The 20,501-nt window shown below is 54.9% G+C and overlaps 1 protein-coding gene across 1 annotated transcript in view; it reads right to left on the minus strand.

Moving 5' to 3' along the window:
- Positions 1-2,013: 2,013 nt before the first annotated feature.
- The window catches only part of SLX9 (SLX9 ribosome biogenesis factor), a 34,834-nt gene continuing 16,346 nt past the window's right edge, over positions 2,014-20,501 (minus strand). Inside the window, exons 3-6 of the mRNA XM_070403664.1 lie at positions 12,734-12,802; positions 5,991-6,141; positions 4,940-5,005; positions 2,014-3,667 (exon numbers count right to left, since the gene is read on the minus strand). Of these exons, the coding sequence (XP_070259765.1) occupies positions 3,544-3,667; positions 4,940-5,005; positions 5,991-6,141; positions 12,734-12,802 (410 nt within the window). The 3' untranslated portion in view covers positions 2,014-3,543. The remainder of the gene's footprint in view (positions 3,668-4,939; positions 5,006-5,990; positions 6,142-12,733; positions 12,803-20,501) is intronic.

A 20,501-nucleotide genomic window follows, 5' to 3' on the forward strand; every position in this document is an offset into this window, starting at 1 on the left:
TTCTTGATAAAAGTGCTTTAAACTTAGGCTTCACTCCTATTCAGACAGAGCACCCACTTGGACACAAATGCCTTCCTAGTACCTGCTTGAGTTGACCCCTGAAAACACACACACTCACACACGTGCATGAAACACGTGTGCACACAATGGGAGCTTACACAACCACACACATGGGTACCTTTATGTGTGCGCATATACACATGTACACATACACACACCTGTACACTCGGGAGCACACCCACATACCCATGTGTGTATGCACATACATACATGTGTGCTCACACATACCACAGCTATGTTCCCAGGTGTGTGGGTTGGTGACACGGAACAGCCCCCTCATCTAAACCAGGGGTCTCTGTGTGCAGGAGAAGTGAGGGAGTTGGCTGAATGGCCATGTTGGGGTACCTGGTCCCCTCAGGGCAGCCATCAGCCCCATCCCACAGGAGCCACCCTTCCTAGGGTGCTGTCTTCCCTCCCTCCCACCCTCTTTCCCTCCCTCCACATTCTTCCTCATTTAATCCCAGTACATTTTTTCCCATCATTCCTGTTTGGGATTGGGCTGCCCAGGATCCCCGAGGGGCTGGTGTAAGGGTGTGAGGTTGCCTGGGCACCAGGAGTGGGGACTGGTGCTGGACATGGCAGGGTGTCCAGTACCACTCACCCAAGTCTTATTTCCAACAGTGGGTATTTCTTTTCAGCTACACAAACGGAGGATCCAGTGCCCAAGCGACTGACCAGGCCCCTCAGACGGGGCATGGGGTGGACCCCGGTTTCTCTGGCCCCCAACCCACGGCCTGCCATCCTTATCCAGTGAGGAGGGGGACCCCAGGCTTTGGAAGCAAACCTAGACACCCCCTTTAGGTGCAACAAGGGCTGTTCTCAAATGGGAACTCCCCCAGAATAGGACAAAACCATAATTCCTAACTGTCCGGCACTATTAGAGAGGTTTGCATTTTACTTTGTAGGCTTGACATTCTGATACCATGTAACACTTCACATAATTATAGAACAAAATTGAATGTATAAGAAGCAATCCCTAAAAATCAAATGAGATGAAGAAAGCCAGCTGACGGATGGCAGGCGGAGTCAGGTGCTCCGAGGGACTTGAACATGGAGAAGTGACCCCAACAACAGCCAAGAAATGGGACACTCACACGACGTGGAGGCAGAAGACCGACAATAAGACACTGTCGTTCGTGTTGTTTGGTTTGATACGGGGCCTGTGGTCGCACTTAGGAATCCTGCCTCTGAGCTGCCTGGAAACACTCCAGGGGCGGAGGGAATGCCTGTGCCTCCTCGGTGGGGCTGGGGTGGGACCTGAAGGTTTGGACTCGCAGGACCGCCTTAAACTCCTCTCTGGCTTCTCCGTGCCTAACACCTATACAACAAAGAGCTAAAAGATGCCACTCAGACTGCACTTTGAGGAGCAAAGGACTATTTTTGGAAAAGACGTCCATATGGGTAAAGGGTAGGCTTTCTGGGGAGCCTGTGGATCAGGCGCTCTGGGCTTGGTCTAAAGGCTGCCGGGGGGATGCAGAGCTGACCCCACACATTGACCCTCCCCAAACTGGAGAGGTGGGAGGGGAGCAGGGCTACCTTTGTGCTAGTGTCTTCTCATCAGGCAGAAGACACAAACAGGCAGCACATGATCCTGGAGCCCCTGAGGCCCGTTAGGAGGCGCAGCTCCAGGCTGACCCTGGCCCCAGGGCTGGGGCCCAAAATACACTTGGATAGACCCGGGTCTCCCTGAATGAGTGAGACGGAGCTGAAGATGGGTCCTGCCAGGTGACAGGCCAGAAGACGAGGGGCACATTAGCCGTGGGGGAGGGGGGGCACCTGCAGGAGGCAGAGGGAAGGCTGCGGCTGGTCCCGAGGGAGCCCAGCAGCCAGAGGGCTGATGGTACTGGGTCCTCTAATTAAACATTGTGATGTAATTAGAATCGGCTCCCCAGCCCAGGAGAGACGCTGAGGTGGGAGTGATCACCGCTGTGCTAGAAGCCCAGGCACAAAGGCAGGGAGAATGCATTCCTCCCAGGGCACCCTGAGCTCCGTGCTGACCTAAACTGAGGGCAGAGCTCAAGTGTGCAAGTGGTGGTCAAGGGGCATCAGGAAGCTCTGAGGGCGGCATCGGGGAAAGCACTGACAGCTCCCAGAGCCCGGCCACCACTCAGCCTGTCACCGGAGTGGGGGGCCTCCTCCTCTCTGCGCCTCAGTTTCCCCTCGGAGAGAAGGTCCTAGCCAGTGCCCAGCCCGCCTGGCTCCCAGGGCCACCCCTTGGATACAGGGGACAGTAAGGGTAAGGCTCCAGGCCTGTCGTGAGGCCCCACGGAGACTCCATGGTCCAAGGCCTCTGGCACCAGGAACAACACTTGGGCTCAGAAACACAAGTAATCACTGTTTTTGTACCAAGAATCTTACAATTAAGATGTCTCCAATCTTAAGAAAAACTTAAGAAACACAGGCCAACATTAGGAATATGCATGTAATTGTCATTTTAACCAACATTATTTGAACATCTTTAGAAGAAAACAGTTTGGCCGAGTCTTTCTTCATGCAGACGCGCTGTCTCAGGTCCAGGAGCAGGGGACCAGCTGCCCTAGGAATACATCAGAGAAAGACCCGGAAGGCCGGCGTTCTGCTATCTCCGCCAGCCAGCTGGCTCTCCCGATATCCTGGAAGCAGGCACCCTGGAAAACCCCAGTCATCGGGCAAGAGCCCATGGAAGCATGGAGGGGCTGAGCCCCCATGTCTCAGCACAATGACCTCAGCCCAGACTGCCGGCACCGGCTTTATCGTTGCACAAGGAACGTTCCAGAAGCAGCACAGCCGCCGTTTGTACAAGAATTGGCTTCAAGCAGCACAGGACCTTGAGGGGTGCACCCCACTGGCTGATGTTGCATGGGCTCCGTGCACCCCCCTGTCCAGGACAAACCTGGAGAAAGCCAGTGCGTGGAGCACACATGGGGTCTGAGACCCTCTGAGGGCTGGCACATGATGCGTCGACATGTTGGATGCCGGGAAGGTGGCCACACGCAACCCCGACGCAGCCATCAGTCCAATCATCCAGCCGTGTGAGGGTGGGCCCCACACACCAGCCAAGGCTCCGAGGCAATTTCAGCAACCAGTGACCAGGGACCTCGAGCAGAGGACCCAGGGCCCACCCTCCTGAGCCACATCCTCCACTGCCCCTGAGGTCATGATCAGCTGGTCCCCGCACAGCACAAACCCCATCTCATTCCCGAAGGTCTGAGAAAGGCACCCACTCCCTTCCACATCCTCAGATTGAAGGTTTAAGTCAATGCTTCTAGAGCCCAACCTTCAAACCCGGGACTTATAACAATAACTGTCTTGCTCACGGGACAGCCAAGGCACAGAAGGAAGCGTGGTCCCACTGCCTGAGTTCATGCGGCGTTTATTCACCCTCCAGAGGGGGCAGGAGGGCCGAGGAGGCTGCCTCCAGGATCCAGGTGATAATGGCGAGGAGTCGGCCCTCTCTGGCACCTCATGTGCATCCTTGGAGCTCACGGCACACCCCAGGCCAGGTCAGAGCAGGCCACCGCCGTCCAGCTGCATCTGCCGGGCCAGCTGCTGCCCAATGGTCTGCAAGGGGCTCGCTCTGTAGGAGGGACTGGCCAGTAGGTCCCGGAAGCGAGCCCTTTCTTCCTCACTGAAAAATTGAGGTTGGAGGTCAGCAGAATCCACGCCCCTGGGGCGGTGGGACGAATATTCAGCACCCAGGACCCTCCTCGGCTGGGCCACCCCACACCCAGGCACCGCAGGGCAGGCTGAACCCTGGATTAGACAGGAGAGGCCGAATCACCACAGGGGGGGACACCAGCAAAGAAGGGGGCTAAGGGCTGAGCAGGGCTTTGGGTAGGAGAGGAGAAGCTGCCCTGGGCCTCCTCATGGTCACACAGTGACCCTGGAGCCACTGGGCCCACCCATGGGGTTACGGTGTTAGGCTCTCTGCCCCTTCCTCAGGGAGGGGACTCTAGGCTCGTCCCCAACCTTGACAAGGAGCTGCTATTAAAAGCAAAAGGCTGCCAAATGCAGGGAGGCAGCAGCCTGCACACACCCTGCAGACACACAGCCTTACATAAGAGGCGCGCGCCCTCCCTCTAGCGCTGCCAAAATAGACGCGGCCACTGCAGGAACGAAGGGCCAGGAGTTCTGTGCGCCCACAGCCCCAGGCGGCACCGCTGCCTCACAACAGAGAAGGGAGGTGATCCTTTCCTCCTGCAGGAGCCCTGAGCCCGAGTCCACAGTGCAGGCTGCTTTCCCTACACGCCTGTCTCTGAACCCAGCCGGCCCCTGGGTGCACGCACGGTCATCCCACTTCCTGGAAACGCTGGGCAGCTCAAGCTCTGCAGGCCCTGAAGCCCAGACATGGTCCCTGCTGCCCTGGCTAGGGGTTCCTGGGGGACAACACCTCTGCCCCCAAAGCAGAGGTGGCCCAGCCAGAAACCTCAGGTGGCAGCTCCAGGACAAGTCCACATGGGCCTGCTGTGGTAGGAATGACCTGTATGTGGTGTGTGTGTGGGGGGGAGGGTGCGGGGTTGGGGGGGCAGCCTGTGCTCTACCCTGCATGTGTGACTGTGGGCAAGGCCACACCATGCCACCAGGCCCCAGCTTTCCTGGTTGTTAACAGGAGAACTTGAACCCCACTGGATGAGTAATTACCTGAACCAGGTGACAATATCTGGGACGTCTTCCCCACCCCAAACCCAGGACCGGGGCCCGAGGGCAGCCCCTGAGAGCCAGCAGCTGCTCCCCTCCCCACCCAGGGGAAGGGGCTTCCTGACCTCCCCCTGGAAACAGGCTATTTCACGCCAACCAGGCTGTGCCCCAGAGGCGGCCTGGCTGAGCTGCCCCCGGCACCTGAGTGGATTGAGGTTGGGGGCCCTGGCCTGAGCCTCACTGCGGTGGGGGCGGTACTCACAGGAGCTGGAGCCTCTGCGCCGCGCTCATCCGGCTGAGCTCCGCTGGCCGGGGCTTGCTGCTTGTCCTGTGGACAGAGAACCAAGTCAGGGCCACGCCCAGTCACCTGGACTGTCTGCCAGAGCCCATCTCTGAGGCTGCAGCCACAGGAAGGCTTTGGGATGGTGCGGGACCAGCACCCTCCCCTAAGGAAGACTCTGGGAGCATGAGGCTTCGCGGCGAAGGACCCAGGCGAGGGGTGAGGGATAAAAACTGCCCAGTCTTGGCCAACTCAGCTCCAGGTCAGAGGCCCTCATCTTTAATTGGGATTTCTTTTAAAGTAGGAATGAAAAGCATTTCTGGCCCACCCAGGGCAGCACCTGCACCGCATGCTCCTGTCACCCTGGCTCAGCCCGACGTGGTCCCAACTCTGCCTGTCCAGGACGGTGCTCTGCTCTTCCAGCCACTGACCCAGTCCCTGTGTCCACCTGGGTGTGGGTCCCTTGCTGAACACCCACAGCTCTCCCAGGCCTGCATGTGCAGAACTGGGCTCAGGGCTCCCTTCCCCCAGCCAGAGCCCCCAGAAGGTGGCCATGCGCTGGGAGGTCCAGAAAATAGGGTCCAGCATAGCCCTGCTGGCCGGAGGTTTAGGGCTCTGGATCTCCACCCCCCCTCCCCCCGCCCCGTTACTAGTTACTAAAGTAGAATGGGAGGTGGGCTGAGGCCTCCTGCAGGTCCTCCCAGCCCCAACGTGTCTCGTCAGTGGGAGGCAAGAGGGAGCAGGACCCTCCCCAGCCTCAGGGCCTGGTAGGCAGCTCCCAAGACAGGCACGACTTCCTCCCCAACGGGCTTCCCAGGAGTTAAGGACACTACAGACAAAGCCAGGCGGGTAAATCCCTCACTCGGTAGCATGGGGCGGGGCTTTCACCCACGGTGCCAGCCCCGCTGTCCTGGCAGGTCTGGGCTTCGGCTCTTGGACGTTTTTCCAGTGGAGAACCCCTGGCTGGGCTGACTCCCTCGAAGCTGAGCCATCGCAGCTTGGAGCTCTCCGGGTAGCTAAGATGGACACTCACCCTCGGGTGTGTGGCCGCCGGGCACCAGCTTCCAGCTCCAGCAGCTCAGGGAGGGCGTCCCGGAGGGGCTGCAGGTCCCCCACCACCACCGTGGCCCGCCGCCTCCGCTCCGCCTTGAGCTTCTGCTCAGCCAGCTTTATGGCTTCGATTTCTGAGGAAGGGAAATAAGGAGTTAGCGAGGGAGCAGAAGGCTGAGGAGCCCAGCCGTCTGAGCCCAGGTCTGGGCTGCTCCCTTCCTCCCCATGGCAGGCCCCCCGTTTCTGGCTGGCTGGCACTTCCAAGCCGCCTGGGAACTGGGGGGCGGGCTGGCTCCGAGCTATTTCTCCCCTAATCACAGAGCTATGCTTTTAAATTACAGGGCTGATGATGAGACATGGAGGACTTTTCCTCTTGAAAAGGGACTTGGTCACAGGGCCTAGGCGCGCTGCGGAGAGCCACACAGTCACAGAGAGGTGGTGAGCGCATCCCATTCTTGCTCGCTCCCCGAGCGCCTCCTGGGGATGCACATGAAGGGAGAGTCCCTGTGGGAAGAGGTGACAGTTTGGGGAGAGGGGAGCCAGCTTCCTAACACCGAAATGGGTGAAGGGCCGAGTGCTGCGGGGGTCTCACAGCCCTGGGAAGGAGGCAGCGGGACCGAGGAGAAGGTGGCAGGGCAGAGCAGGGTGTAGAAGAGCTAGAGGGCGAGGCTGAGGTCAGTGGCAGGCAGCAGCCTGTGCCCTAGAAAGAGGTTTGGGCAGGGCTTGAATGGAGCATGGCCTTGCAATTTGATTTCCACTTAAAAATATATTTATTTCAAAATTGCTAATAAAATACATGCTAAAAATTGCTAATAAAAAACATGTGATTTCCAGTGTGGCTTGTGGAAAATGCTGGCTCGCTGGTGGGCATGCTGATCTTGCACAAAGGCCCTCCCTTCCCCAGGGATGCAGGGGCCAGGCCCCCGACTGGCAGCCTAGATGGGCCTGAGGAGGGCCAGAGGCCGCTCTGCTAACTGAACCTGTGCTAACTGATCTTTAACTGGCTCTGCACCAGGTTTCTCTCATTTATAAAAAGGCTCTGCTACTGCAATCGCTTGGAAATGAGGACAGTGATGGGCTTGGGGTGAGACCTGAGCTTGACACTCATCTCACCCTGGTTGGTTGGGCTATAAATAATGAGGTGCAGACTGAATCAGATCTAACCGGGAACTAAAACCCCCTTCCTGACAAAGGACCAGGACAATTCACAGCCAGCTCCTCACAGAGCACCAGGTGCCCCTGGAGGGAGGCAGCCAGTGCCCGGTGAAGGGAGCGGCCTGCTCCCTCTGTGCATTCCTGTGACTCCATGGCCAGGGCCCTCAGAGCGCTGCGGCTGACGTCAGCCCTGCAGGGCGGATGCAGGGGGCAACGACCAGCACAGAGCAGGCACAGCACAGGGTCCTGGCTGGGAAACCCCGTGCACAAGGACAAACTCAGGACAGCCCACTGATTAGTGCAGAGAAAGTGTGCAGGCACAGGGACAGCCCACTGATTAGTGCAGAGAAAGTGTGCAGGCACAGGGACAGCCCACTGATTAGTGCAGAGAAAGTGTGCAGGCACAGGGCCCCCAGCAAGTGTGTGAAAGTGAGGACCTTAACAGGCGTTTTCAAGAGGCGACTTTCCAGAAACCGACACCACTCATCTACCAGGGAGAAGTGCCTGGCAGGCTTCCCAAAGGCCAGCTCCTCTCCCAGCCTGCAGCCGAGGCAGCACTGACCGCCCTAGAGCCCCAGGATGGCCAGAACAAGCTCTGGATGGCCCACCCTGACCAAGCCCAATCAGGGACACATTCCCGCCCCCCTCCCCAAAGGGCCCTGTGTAGAGAGCGTTTTCTCCTGGCCCCAGATAGCTGAGTCCAGGGGACAGACGACCCACCCTCCTGGATCCTTGTGCACCAAGCCCCATACCATCCCTCAGAGCCCAGAGTTATGAGGGGACAATCCAGGTGTTCCCATCCTTCCCAGTCAAGGCCAAACTGTTTGCCCAGCACCTTGTCACACCAGATGCCTCTTTCCGAGAGCTCAAGCACCCTGGAGGGCGGGGGCCTTAGGGTCTCAGGGTGGTGGCCTCAGGCAGGGGAAGGAGATGGGAAGGAGACAGGAAGGGTGGCACCCTGGACCACAGGCAGGGCACCAACGCCACACCAGCACCAAGCAGAGCCCGTGGCTCTCAGGAGGACGGAAGCAAACGCCAAACCAATGAAAGCCAAAGCTTTTTAAATTAACGTGTGGTGCCCAACTGGGTTGTGTCTGAGGCAGGCAAGTCTGACTGACCTGGAGACAGCTGCCAGCAGTCGACTGCAGTGGCTGCTTCAGAGGGGAAGGCCATTAGTGTCCACAAGTGCCACTCATAACGACAATGACAAACCACAGAAGAGGACCTGCCTTAGTCTGACACATGACCTCCCAGACAGGCCGGCAGTAAGTATCACCTGTGCTGGCGAAACACTAGCCACACTCGTCACGCAGCAGAGCAAGGAGAGGAGACTGCGACCCCGTGCCAGTCCCAGCAGTCGGTGCACCAGGGAAGGGGTGGACGGCAGGCCTCTGCCTGAAGACACACCAGCTACCGCGACAGCCTGCAGGGCCAGCTCGGCCGCCCACCAACCCCAAGTCTGACACGGCCTCAGTCAGAGCCCACAGGAGTCTTACCCAACCAGGGACACTAGTTCTATCGCAGGCCCTGGCCAGGGGAGGCAACCAATTGTTGTCTCTCCCACACATATGTTTCTCTCTCTCTCTCTTTCTTCACCTTTTCTCCCTCCCTCCCTTCCACTCTCTCTAAAAATCAATGGAAAACTACCCTCAGGTAAGGATTAACAACAAAAAAGGGGGGTGGGGAAGCAAACATATGCAAATCAGGTCTCTAAAACCAACCACACTGGCTATGTTGAACACGGAAAATTTTTATGGGCTGAAACCTGCATTTCAATATGGTGCCCAGGATGGCTGGCACCAGCTCCCTGAAAGCCCACCCATGCCCATAACAGAATTCAGAAGACAGGCGACAAGAGAACATCGCTGTCATTCCTCCCGACTTCCCACCCATGTTTGCTCATCTACAAATAACTGAAGGGAAGTTCCATGTAAACAGGGCCTGAAACAAAGCACTTGACTTCAAGTTGCCTTATGCAACACGTGCCTGGGATTCCTCCTCCTGAGCAAAGCAGGCTGGTAGGACACAGCACGGCCTCAGCCCCTGATCCCAAGACTAGGAACGAACCTCACAGCTTTTATCACTGCACCAAAGGTTTGAGTCACTGCAGTCAGATGACAAGAAGACTCTGAAACAAAGTTTGGAAGGAAGATATACAACTGTCTCTATTTTAAGTCACATGAGTATTAGTGTAGAAAATTCTAAAGACGCTACTACCAGAACTAATATGATTTTAGCAAGGTCAAAGGATACTAGATTAATATTTAAAAATACTTTTACGTACTAACCAAAAACTGGAAAATTTAGATTCCATTTATAATAGCTCTAAAACTATAAAACAGCAAAAAAGTTATATTAAAAAAAAAAAAGTGAGACCTTTACCTAGATAACACTGATGACAGAAACTAAAGAAAAGTCTCAGTAACGGGAGATATACCATGTCCATGGACTCAAAGAGTCAATATTGTTAAAACAAAAATTCTCCCAAAGTTGACCTATAGATTTAAAGCAATCTCAATCATAATACCAACTGGATTTTTGTTGGGGATGGTGGTTTCTGAAATTGACTAGCCGATGCTAACATTTTTAGGGAAATGCCAAGGACCTGGAGTATTCAAAGCAATCTTAAGACAGAAGGACTTCCATATCTGAGTCCAAGACTTGCTCTGAGGTACAGCCGTCCAGGCTGCCGAGGACCTGCTAAAGTACAACAAGCAGCAGGAGGCCATTTGGTGTCACAAAGACACCAAAGCAATTGAATATCCACATGGGGGGGAGAAGGGGGTATCTCTACCACAGACAAACATTCAAGATGGATCAGAAACCTAAATATAAAAGCCAAAATGATGAAGTTTTTAGAAGAATAGGAAGTCACAGTCAGAGAGAAAATTATTTTCGAAACACACAGCTGACCAAGGACTGGTGTGCAGGACACTGGGATCCTTAGAGCTCAAAGATCAAAAGGCAAAGAGCCCCAGGAAACACTCGAGGGAAGAGGATGCACAAACGGGCAGCTAAGACATGAAGAGGCTGGTTCATGGCAGTGAACGTGAATCCCACTATGAGCTACCACTTTGTGCTGAGCAGACGGCCACCACATGCCAGCAAAGCCATGCCACAGCCAGCGCTCCCAATGTCGTTGGTAGAAGTGTAAATGCACAACCACTTTAGAGAAACATCTGGTAGTTGCTTGTAAAACTAAACATACAACTACCCTATGACCCAGCGTTCCATTCCCAAGTATTTACCCAAGAGAAATGAAAACATATGTCCACAAAAAGACTTGTAAAGAATGTTCATAGCAGCCTTAGTCATAGCAGCTAAGAGAGAAAAAAGACCAGGTGTCCATCAACAGGAAAGTGGGCACTGAATACTATGTCCATATAAAGAAACGCTTCTCAGCAACAGACCGGCATGGACCACAGCCACATGCAGCACGATGAATTTTAAAAACACAGAAAGAGCACATCCTACATGACCCCACTCACAGGAAGTCGGGAGCAGTGGACCTAAACTGCGACCCAGAAAGAGCCGCAGTGGTCACCCCTGGGCAGTCATGGGATTTCTGGGTGGGGAGGTTCTGAAGTGGAAGAGATTATGGCTGCACAGGTGTGTACAATTGTCATAAATCTCTCAATGGCACACTTAAGATCTGCATTTAATTGCATGAAAATTTTATCTAAAAATAAAAAGAACCATAAACAAATACTGAATTCTACCAAATTATTTGGGAGAAAGTGTACTGATGTCTGCACTAACTTAGGAATGCAAAGATAAAACATGGATTGGAAGATGGATAGGCAGACATGAATGAACAGATGAACAGACGTGTGACAAAGTGTTTAAAAAATTACAGCACATACAACTGCGTACAGTACATAATACCTGATCATGATAATAAACAACTATGTTACTGGTTTATGTATTTACTACATTATTTTATTGTTTTGCTTTTAATCCTCACCCAAGGATATTTTTCCATTGACTTTCAGAGAAAGTAGAAGAGAGAGGGAAAGACACAGAGAAATATCGATGTGAGAGAAGCACATCAATTGGTTGCCTCCTGCATATGTCCCGACCAGGGCCCGGGCCCAGGAGGAGCCTGCAACCGAGGCACCTGCCCTTGACCGGAATCAAACCCAGGACCCTTTGGTCTGCAGACCAACACTCTATCCACTGAGCCAAACTAGCTAGGGCTACTGCATTACTTTAGAGTATCCTCTTTCTACTTTAAAAAAGTGTTATTCAGTGGTTAGAGTATCAGCACAGGCACCAGAGGGTCTCGGGTTCAATTTCTGGTCAAGGAAACATATACTGGTTGCAGGTTCGATCCCCGGCCCCATTCCCAGTGCATGCAGGAGGCAACCAATCAATGTGTCTCTCTCATATTGATGTTTCTCTCTCTCTCTCCCTCTCTTCCAATCTCTCTAAAACAAGATCAATGGAAAAAATTTTCTTGGGTGACGATTAACAACAACAAGTTTCCTGTAAAACAGTAGCTGTGTCACACTGCAGCAGCCTCATACATGAGGTGTTTAGCTCATCTCTGACGGCGTCATTTCTCCTGTGCTTGATTTAACCGTTTTGTACAGTAATCTCCGATACAGGCTTGCAGCCCAGGAGCAAGAGGCTGTACCATGCAGCCTAGGTGTGTAGTATAGGCTATGCCATTCAGGTGTGTATAACTGCCTCTGTGATGTTCTCCCTAATGAGGCCTTTCTCTAACCTGCCCCATCAAGTGGCATGTGACTGCATTTTCAATCAAGGTTGGTTGAGTCAAAGAATGCAGAACCCGGATACAGAAAGTCAGCAAAAAAACACTAAAAACAGTAAGGAAAAAATTTTACAAAACTATCTCCACAAGAAAATATTTAGAAAAACATTAGCAAATACTCAGCATCATGAAAAATAACTACTATCTTTTCCAAAACAAAAGTAGTGGGAAGAGTGGCATTTGACCTGTCACAAGACGTTTAGCCAGCAATGCATGAAGGAAATCCACCGTTAGAGACAGGTACTTGGAGAGAAAGGCCCTGCTGTCCCCAGAAGACCCGGGACCCAGGAGTCCTGGGATCACGCAGAACGCCCCGCCCAGATGCCCTGTGCGGGTGCGTGCCTGAAGGCCTGAAAGGACACTCGCCAAAGGGACATGACTTCATCTACCACTTTAGACAGTTCTGTGTCCTAAAGGACTCACGACCAGCATGTGTCCTTCTGTAATTACAAATTCATCATAGAACTAAAAGCAATCATTTTTAGATGCAAGAAGCTGGGTGCAGTATCTTCTTGAGACCACTTTCTTAGGGAGAAGCCAAGGCCTTGCAGAAACTCATACAGAGCCACCTCCTCTGGGGCCATCTGCCTGTCACATCACAGGCCATCGCAGGCATGCTGCCGAGGCCCCAGTCCCCCCACCCACCAGCCATGGTGGGGCCTTGAAAGGGGTTCCAAGCCAGCCCTTGAGCATGCGCCCCAACCCCAGTCCTCGAAAGGTGCAGAGGACGAGGAAGCCTGTGCCCTCCTGGCTATGAGTGAGCCATGTCACCGCCAGGAGACAGGGGAGGCACTTACTCTGCAGCCACCGCTCACGCCTCAGCTTCAGTTTCTCCTTCTTGGGCAAAATCGTCTTCGCCTCGGCACCTGAGGACAGAGCACACGTGCAGTGAGTGGAGCGTCCCGTTCCCGCAGGACAAAGTCTAAAGTTCCCCACCCACAAAGCCTGGGAACAGAACTGGGCAGGTTCTGACGGTGCCAGGCAGCACTGCCGCCCCATGGGCCACCGTGCCCACAGCAGCCGGGCTGCACCTGGGGGCGAGGCCAGCCCCAGCCTCTCACAGCCCCCAGGGAAAGATGGAGCAGCGGCCCTGCAGTGCTGGGGACACAACACTGCACATCAGCACAATGTCAGGAGGGTGCCCTAAGCACAGGGTCCCTCTGAGGCAACAGCCTGGCACTTACCACGGGGCTGCCCCAAGATGCCAGGCAGGCCTTCCCCTACCATCCTTGCCACCCCAAACCCAGGATGACCTTCAGGAGGGCTGCTGCATAAGCTTGCTGACAAGAGAGGGCCACGCAACTCAAGGAGGAGCCACAAGCTGTCGAGAACGGGTGAGCACCTCAGAGCACCAAGACTCCTCTTCTGCCGAGCCCAGACCTGAGCACACTGGGCTAGGCCCACAGTCCCCGACTGCTTGGAATTCCTCTGCACAGGTGCTGGCGGAAGCCACGAGGACGCAGGTGAGCCCAGTCTGAGCAAGTGGTGGTCCCACCTCGTCACTGAATCAACCAGGATAGTAAAACCCACTCCCTTCAGACGTGCCTGCTCCCAGAGCCCTCTGTCCACCCTCGCCTGCCGCGTGGGGATGTCCCCAGCCTCACCTCCAGCAGGTGTGGGGTACAACACACCTTCTCCTTTGTTCCCAGCTCTGTCATTAAATACCAGCCACCTAGCTGACCCTCCCACTGCCCACCCTTCTCCTCTCAGCTCCTGTACCATCCCCCAGCGCTGTCTGCTCTGACTTTGTGGTGACTTCAACTGCCCAGGTCTGTGGCCTCCCCTTCCTTCATGACCCTGTCCTCACCACCATGGCCTGTCTGCACATCTCTACTGTTATGGGCTAAACTGTGTTCCCCGAATTCACATGTGGAAGACCTCATCCCAGTACCCCACAACATGGCGGTGTTGGGGGAGAGGGTCTTTAATGAGGTCATTAAGTTGAAATGAGGTCACATGGGTGGGCTCCAATCCAGTAAGACTGGTGTCCCTATCACAAGAGGAGATTAGAACACGGACATGCACAGAGCGATGACCATGTGAGGACACAGGGAGGAGGCGGCTATCTACACACCAAGGAGAGAGGCCTCAGGAGGAACCAGCCCTCCTGTTTGAGCCACCTGGGCTATGGTGCTTTGTTATGGCCACCTGAGCTAACTAAGACACCCATCTTCTCTTGAATAACTCGGAGCATCGTGCTTCCCGCATTCAGGCAGGCCCGAGCTTCACCTCCCCTCCTCTCCTCTCCTCTCCCCTCCCCTCCTCTCCCCTCCCTGTAAGTAGCCGCGTGTGACCCTCATCTGCCCACTCCCCACGAGGAAATGCAGCAATCAGTTGCCAGGCGCCAAGAGCCCGTCACACTCACTAGCATATGACATTGCTAACTACCTGGAGGAACCTGTTGACCGTTAGGAGCACTGGGCACATTATGCCAGTGACCCCGTGACTAGTCCCATTTTACAGATGAGAAAAGCAAAGCTTAGAGGGGGGGCCAGGCCACGGGGAACTGCTGTGGCTCAGGCCTGGAATAGAGTGTGAGGTGGGCCCATAGCCATCAGGTCTCCGCAGCACCATGTCCTTGGCTGGGCCCCGCTGAAGCACCCCTGGGACCAGGCCACTGGAGGGGTACTGGGGACATGAGATTCGGGGGTTTATTCCCCCGAATAAACTATGAACCAAGGTGTATATGTAGGTGCAGCTCCTCAGAGCACCCAGATAATGCCCACGGCCCCAACTGCAGGACACAGAGTGTCTCGGGTCTTCCTCGCTGGTCCCCAGACTGCCATCTCCTCCCTGGGAGCGAGATACAGAACCCTTTTCCCCAACAGGCACATTCGGGGTGGGAGGCCCACCAACACGCAGCATGGTGCCCGCTGCACCGGGTGCGAGCCACTGCCCCATGCTGGCCAGACCTGAGTCCCAGCTGAACAAAGACAGTCAGTGTGTCTGAAGCCGTGGGGCCTCAAGAAAGCTCGGTAGTGCCAGCTGGCATGTCAGGTGGCACTGGATTCCGTTTGGACAGGCTGGAGCACCCAAACAGAGCCCCCCACCTCCACCCCACCCGCGGGAATGTGCACTAGGGGGAGCGGACGGTGCCAGGCTGGCAGGTGCGCCACTCTTGTAGTCCGACGGCTGTCTGCCCGACGTCAGGGCTATGGCACGAGGGCACGCACATGGGAGGGCGGTAGGTCAGAGACGCTGGACCTACTGACAGCTTCTCTGCTTCCAGCTCTAAAAATGGAGCAAACTCCAGGCTGCTGCACTTCCTTGGCCTTAACTGGGTCCCCAGAGATAAGGTGGCGTAAGCCCAGGACGTTCTATATGAGATGCACGTCCTGACATCTTTACTTCTCGTAGATGTTCTTGGCTGTTACAACAGATCCATGACATCTAAGAAAAAACAACGAAGGAACAAGTTCTGTCGAGAGGCAGGTGGAGATCCTGCTCATGAGTAAGCCTGGGGCACATGACTTCATGGGAATGACAGCCCTTTTCCAGGAACGAGGCGCTGCGTGTCAGGCCCCATGTTACCATCTGGACACACCCAAGTCGATACTGGCCACGGGGGAGGGGGACGAGGCATCCGAATGACAAAGTGAGAGTGAATCCAGCCTGAGGGCTCAACCTGAACCTGGGCAGGTACCAGGAATGCCTAACCCAGGGCAGGCCTGGCCAACCTGGAGTGTCCATGTGACCCAGCGAGCGGTTTGTTCTTATCTTAAAGATGAGTAACATTCTCCAGAACCTAAGATAAAAACATTTAAAACAATCAACCAACCAAGCTGAGCCCAGGCAGGGAGGGTGGGGCTGGCCACCCTGGGCCTCCTGCTCAGCACAGCAGGCTTCTCCCAGTGCCCGAGCCTGCCCTAAGCCCGCCCTGAGGTGCCTCCACGCCTTTGGGTGCCAGCAGTAACCCTGGGTGTGGACCCAAAAGGCACCCAGCAGCCCACAGAGAAGGCCTGGTACAAACTCAGGCACAGGTTGCTTTCACAAGAAAAGTAGAAGGTAAGGCGCTGCTGTATATAACAGAACAATGAACTTTAGAGCTTTGATTGTAGAGACACAACTTGGGCAGCTAACAGCCTCAGTCTTCTCATCCGGAAAACGGGAGTGCAACTACAGCAGTGTTGATGAGGTCAGTAACCCTCTGCTCTGTTCTCATAAAGGAGCCTCGAGGAACGGAACGCAAAGTTCAAGCAAGGAGATGCCCGTCTGCCTGCCCCAGTGCCACCCCTGTACCCGGGAGGCCCACCCCTACTCCCAGTCCTTGTCCAGTCACCACAGCTGCCGCCAGTGGGGATAGTCCGAGGACAGGATATGGTTACACAGGTATTGCATTTCGGGAGGATATGGTTAAAGGGATATCACATGAGTACATTCTAATGGAACAGTAAGGAAAATCAGTTTGTAATCAGCCTTTCTATCAACGACATCAACAACATTGTGGGAAAGGACCTGGGCACAGGCAATGAGAGAGAACTACAGGTTATAGCTGATGTGACCGAAGTCATAAAATACAAGGCATCTGGGATACCGACTGTCTCCTCACCACAATGGTAAACACAACCTAACACGCAGGTTTGGGAGGAAAATAAAGCAGGAATCGTTTACTTCCCTCTGTAAGGTCCCAACAGATTAATATGTAAATAAAAAAATAAAGACACAAAAGTACTACAAAAACATAGAAAAATTACAAAACACAAAGAAAACACAGATTTGGCTACACACAATTTTTTAAACATATGTATATTTTTATTGATTTCAGAGAGGAAAGGAGAAGGAGAGAGAGATTGAAACATCAATGATGAGAGAGAATCATTGACTGGCTGCCTCCGACATGCCCCCCCGCTGGGGATAGAGCCACAACCTGGGCATATGACCGGGAATCGAACCATGACCTCCTGGTTCATAGGTCGATGCTCAATCACTGAGCCACACCACCTGGGCAACCACATGCAAACTTAAAACCTCTGCAGAGAAAAAAAATTATGTGAACAAATTCAAAAAATTATGTGCACTACCAATGAGGTGGGGGCGGGGGGGGGGGAGAGACAATCATCTGCATATAACAAACAGGTTTTTCCTATAGCTCTTCCAAACCAGTAAGAAAAAGCCTAGATCGCCGAAACCGGTTTGGCTCAGTGGATAGAGCGTCAGCCCGCGGACTGAAAGGTCCCAGGTTCGATTCCGGTCAAGGGCATGTAATTGGGTTGCAGGCACATCCCCAGTAGGAGATGTGCAGGAGGCAGCTGATTGATGTTTCTAACTCTCTATCTCTCTCCCTTCCTCTCTGTAAAAGATCAATAAAATATATTTTAAAAAAATAAAGAAAAAGCCTAGACAAAAACTAGAAAAAGGACATAAATGGGCCCTTTACAGAGAAACACAGCTAATGAAAACTCATACTAGCCCCTAGCCAGTTCGGCTCAGTGGATGAAGCGCCGGCCTACGAACTAAAGGGTCCTAGGTTCAATTCTGGTGAAGGACATGTGCAGGTTCGATGCCTGGCCCTGATCGGGGCGAGTACAGGAGGCCACCAATTGATGCGTCTCTCTCACATCGATGTTTCTCCCTCTCTGTCTCTCCCCGTCCCTTCCACTCTCTCTAAAAATCTACGGAGAAATATCATTGGGTGAGGATTAAAAACAAAAAAGCTCATTCTACCAGTAAGAGCACATTTTACAAACCAGACCCCACTGTCCACCCTTCATATGGCAGAGAACCGAGTCTGGAACCGGCTGGCACAAACCAGAGGCAGACTTGTGGGCACTGGGTAGAAGCTCCATGGCAGTGCCTTCACCAGGCAAACTGGCACCGTCTACTGGCATTTCCAATGGCCGCACATTTGCCTCAGCAATTCCACCCCTATGGTTTTATCTGCAAATGTATTCACTCGTGTGGACAGATGTGTGGTCCCGTCATCCCACAAACATTAACACCTGGAAAAGGAACAAGGCCTTCGTGTGCTGACCATCACCAAGCCTGTGTGGGGGCGTGAGGGCAGGCATGCCTGTGTGCAGGGAGAGGGGCAGAGACGGAGACCCCGACGGTGGTGAAGGCCGCACCAAGGCCCTGCGCCGAGTTTTCATGCTCACGTGGGCCACATCCCAACTTACTAACGAGAAGGCAGTGGTATGGGTATCAGCTCAGGAGCCATCAGTGGGTGAGCCCCACAGGGAAACCCCGGGGCGAGAGGACAGCCCAGCACCAGGAAGCCAGAGAAGCAGCCGAACACAGGAGGGCACAGCATTACCCGCTATGGGCATGGCTGGACACAGGTAATCACCAGCAGAGGGTGCAGGTGTATGGACTGTGTTCCCTTCGTTTTTCTGTTTTCCAAGTTTTCTTCATTATTTATACTGCACACTGAGTTTCCCCTGGAAAGCCTGCGTGCTGGAGCCCGGCCTTCCCCAGCTCCTCTCAGAGCAGGGCCAGCCTCTCCAACCTGGGCTCGGCTGTACAGAGGATGCAGCTTTGCCGCCCTCTGCCGAGCAGTCCTGGGCCTGCACCTGCTTCGGACTCGGTTTCAGAGGGAACCCCTGCGGTGGGTCAGGCACAGTGGGAAGCTCCCGCGTGTGCACAGGGAAAATGCATGCGCAGCACTGTGGTCTGCATGGCCACTGTGGTCTGCACGGCCCTGAGGCCCAGAGCTCTCTCCGCTAGGGGGACACAGGGGTCTCGGCAGCGGTCCTGGAGACAGAGAAGGCGGGTGCACGCACTCCAGGTGTCCCTGCAACAAGGTCCCTCACCACTTGTCCTTGGCCAGTACCACTGCCACTCACCACTGCCACTTCCCTGAGCTCTCCCGCCAGAGCCCAGCAGACATGCTTACCACCGCCCCTTGGTGGCCTCCAAGTTGTCCAGCGTGTTGACCATCCAGCGTACTGCCCACCCAGCATGGCGGCAATGCTGAGGGTCTCCTCCCATACTTCTGCTCCTGCCTCCCTAACCAGGCCTGTCCTCCTCTAGTCCCACCCCACCCTGCCCACCTCTCTGGGCGTAAGTCTGGAACTAGTGATGCCCAGTTGAGGCCGCAGGATGGAGTGCTGGCCTAATACCCCAGGTGCTCATCTGAGAACAGAATGGGCTTATTTCTACAACCTTCCAGCATAAAGGAATATAGGACTAGAAGTAGATGGGCAGAGCAGCAATCTGTGTGGGGGAGGAACGCACAGCCACATGTCCCCACATAGGAGAGGACACAGAGGAGCAAGGAAGCTGCTTCACAATGCAGGTCCATGAGCCCCGGGACCCTGACTCTCAGGGCAAAGCCAAGCTGGCTGGTGGTAGAAGGGGGAGCTGGGCTGGTGGTGGATGGGGTCATCTGCAGGGGGAGCTGGGTGGTGGTGGACGGGGTCATCTGCAGGGGGAGCTGGGTGGTGGTGGACGGGGTCATCTGCAGGGGGAGCTGGGTGGTGGTGGACGGGGTCATCTGCAAGGGGAGCTGGGTGGTGGTGGACGGGGTCATCTGCAAGGGGAGCTGGGTGGTGGTGGATGGGGTCATCTGCAAGGGGAGCTGGGTGGTGGTGGATGGGGTCATCTGCAAGGGGAGCTGGGTGGTGGTGGATGGGGTCATCTGCAGGGGGAGCTGGGTGGTGGTGGATGGGGTCATCTGCAGGGGGAGCTGGGTGGGGGACAGCCTCTAGCTTAGTGGTTCCCCCACAGGAAGTATGGAGCCCTTGCCTGCAAGAGGGATTGAAGGGAAATCGGGGGGAGACTGGGCTCCAAAGGCCGCAGGGCTCTGTGCAGAAACCCTGGCACAATGCCACCAGCAAAGCAGGTCCACTGGGTCCTAAGGCTGCAGGGAGTGTGTGAGCACATCTGCCTGAAGGAGAGGAACACACCCAAGCACATAGGAGCCACACAAGGGACATTCACCCATCAGGGTGATGGACCCACAACCAGGCCAGGCTCACGTGAGTGGGCTCAGCCTCTTCCAGTCCATACCGGCTACAAGGCAGTGGCACAGCAGCCGAGACACAGGCATAGTTCTATTTGTGACTCAGCCCAGGGAAAGATGCAAAGGAAGAACGCCTCTGAGCTAATCCGGGCAGACAGGTGCCCTCACCTTCACAGCCCAGCAGGCCACTGATCAGCCAGGGTATGGGTCATCGATACGCCTTTCCACATGACCTGCACCTGCCCAGGCCACCAGCCCAGCTCAGGCCTGGAGACTACAAGACCCACTGTTCCTCCGTAGGATCCAGGCACTGGCGAATAAGGAGGAAGCAAGGCTGAGGAACAACCTAAATCGGAAGAGATGCTGAAGAGGGAGGCTCGGGTGGGGAAGAGGCTGAGACAGTCAGTCACCTGCCACCAGGAACCGGGGCATCTTGACTCCTTGGGGGCTCCATCGGGAGCTGGAACAGCTGTGACAATGTCTCACACACAGAGAACCATCCAGCAGTGCTGGAGGGAGGGCCACCAGGACCCCCATTCCCAGATGGGCTTCAAATCTCTGAGCTCAGCAAAGGGAGGGGCCGGCACCTACGATGGGGCTTGGCCTCCCCCTGCACCGCATCCTTGTCTGTGAAAGGGGACAGAGTGGGCCGGCCCCTCACTGAC

This window comes from Myotis yumanensis, unplaced genomic scaffold (genome assembly GCF_028538775.1).
Source record: "Myotis yumanensis isolate MYYU_CA2020_CCGP unplaced genomic scaffold, mMyoYum1.0.hap1 SCAF_2, whole genome shotgun sequence".
Taxonomy (NCBI): Eukaryota; Metazoa; Chordata; class Mammalia; order Chiroptera; family Vespertilionidae; genus Myotis; species Myotis yumanensis.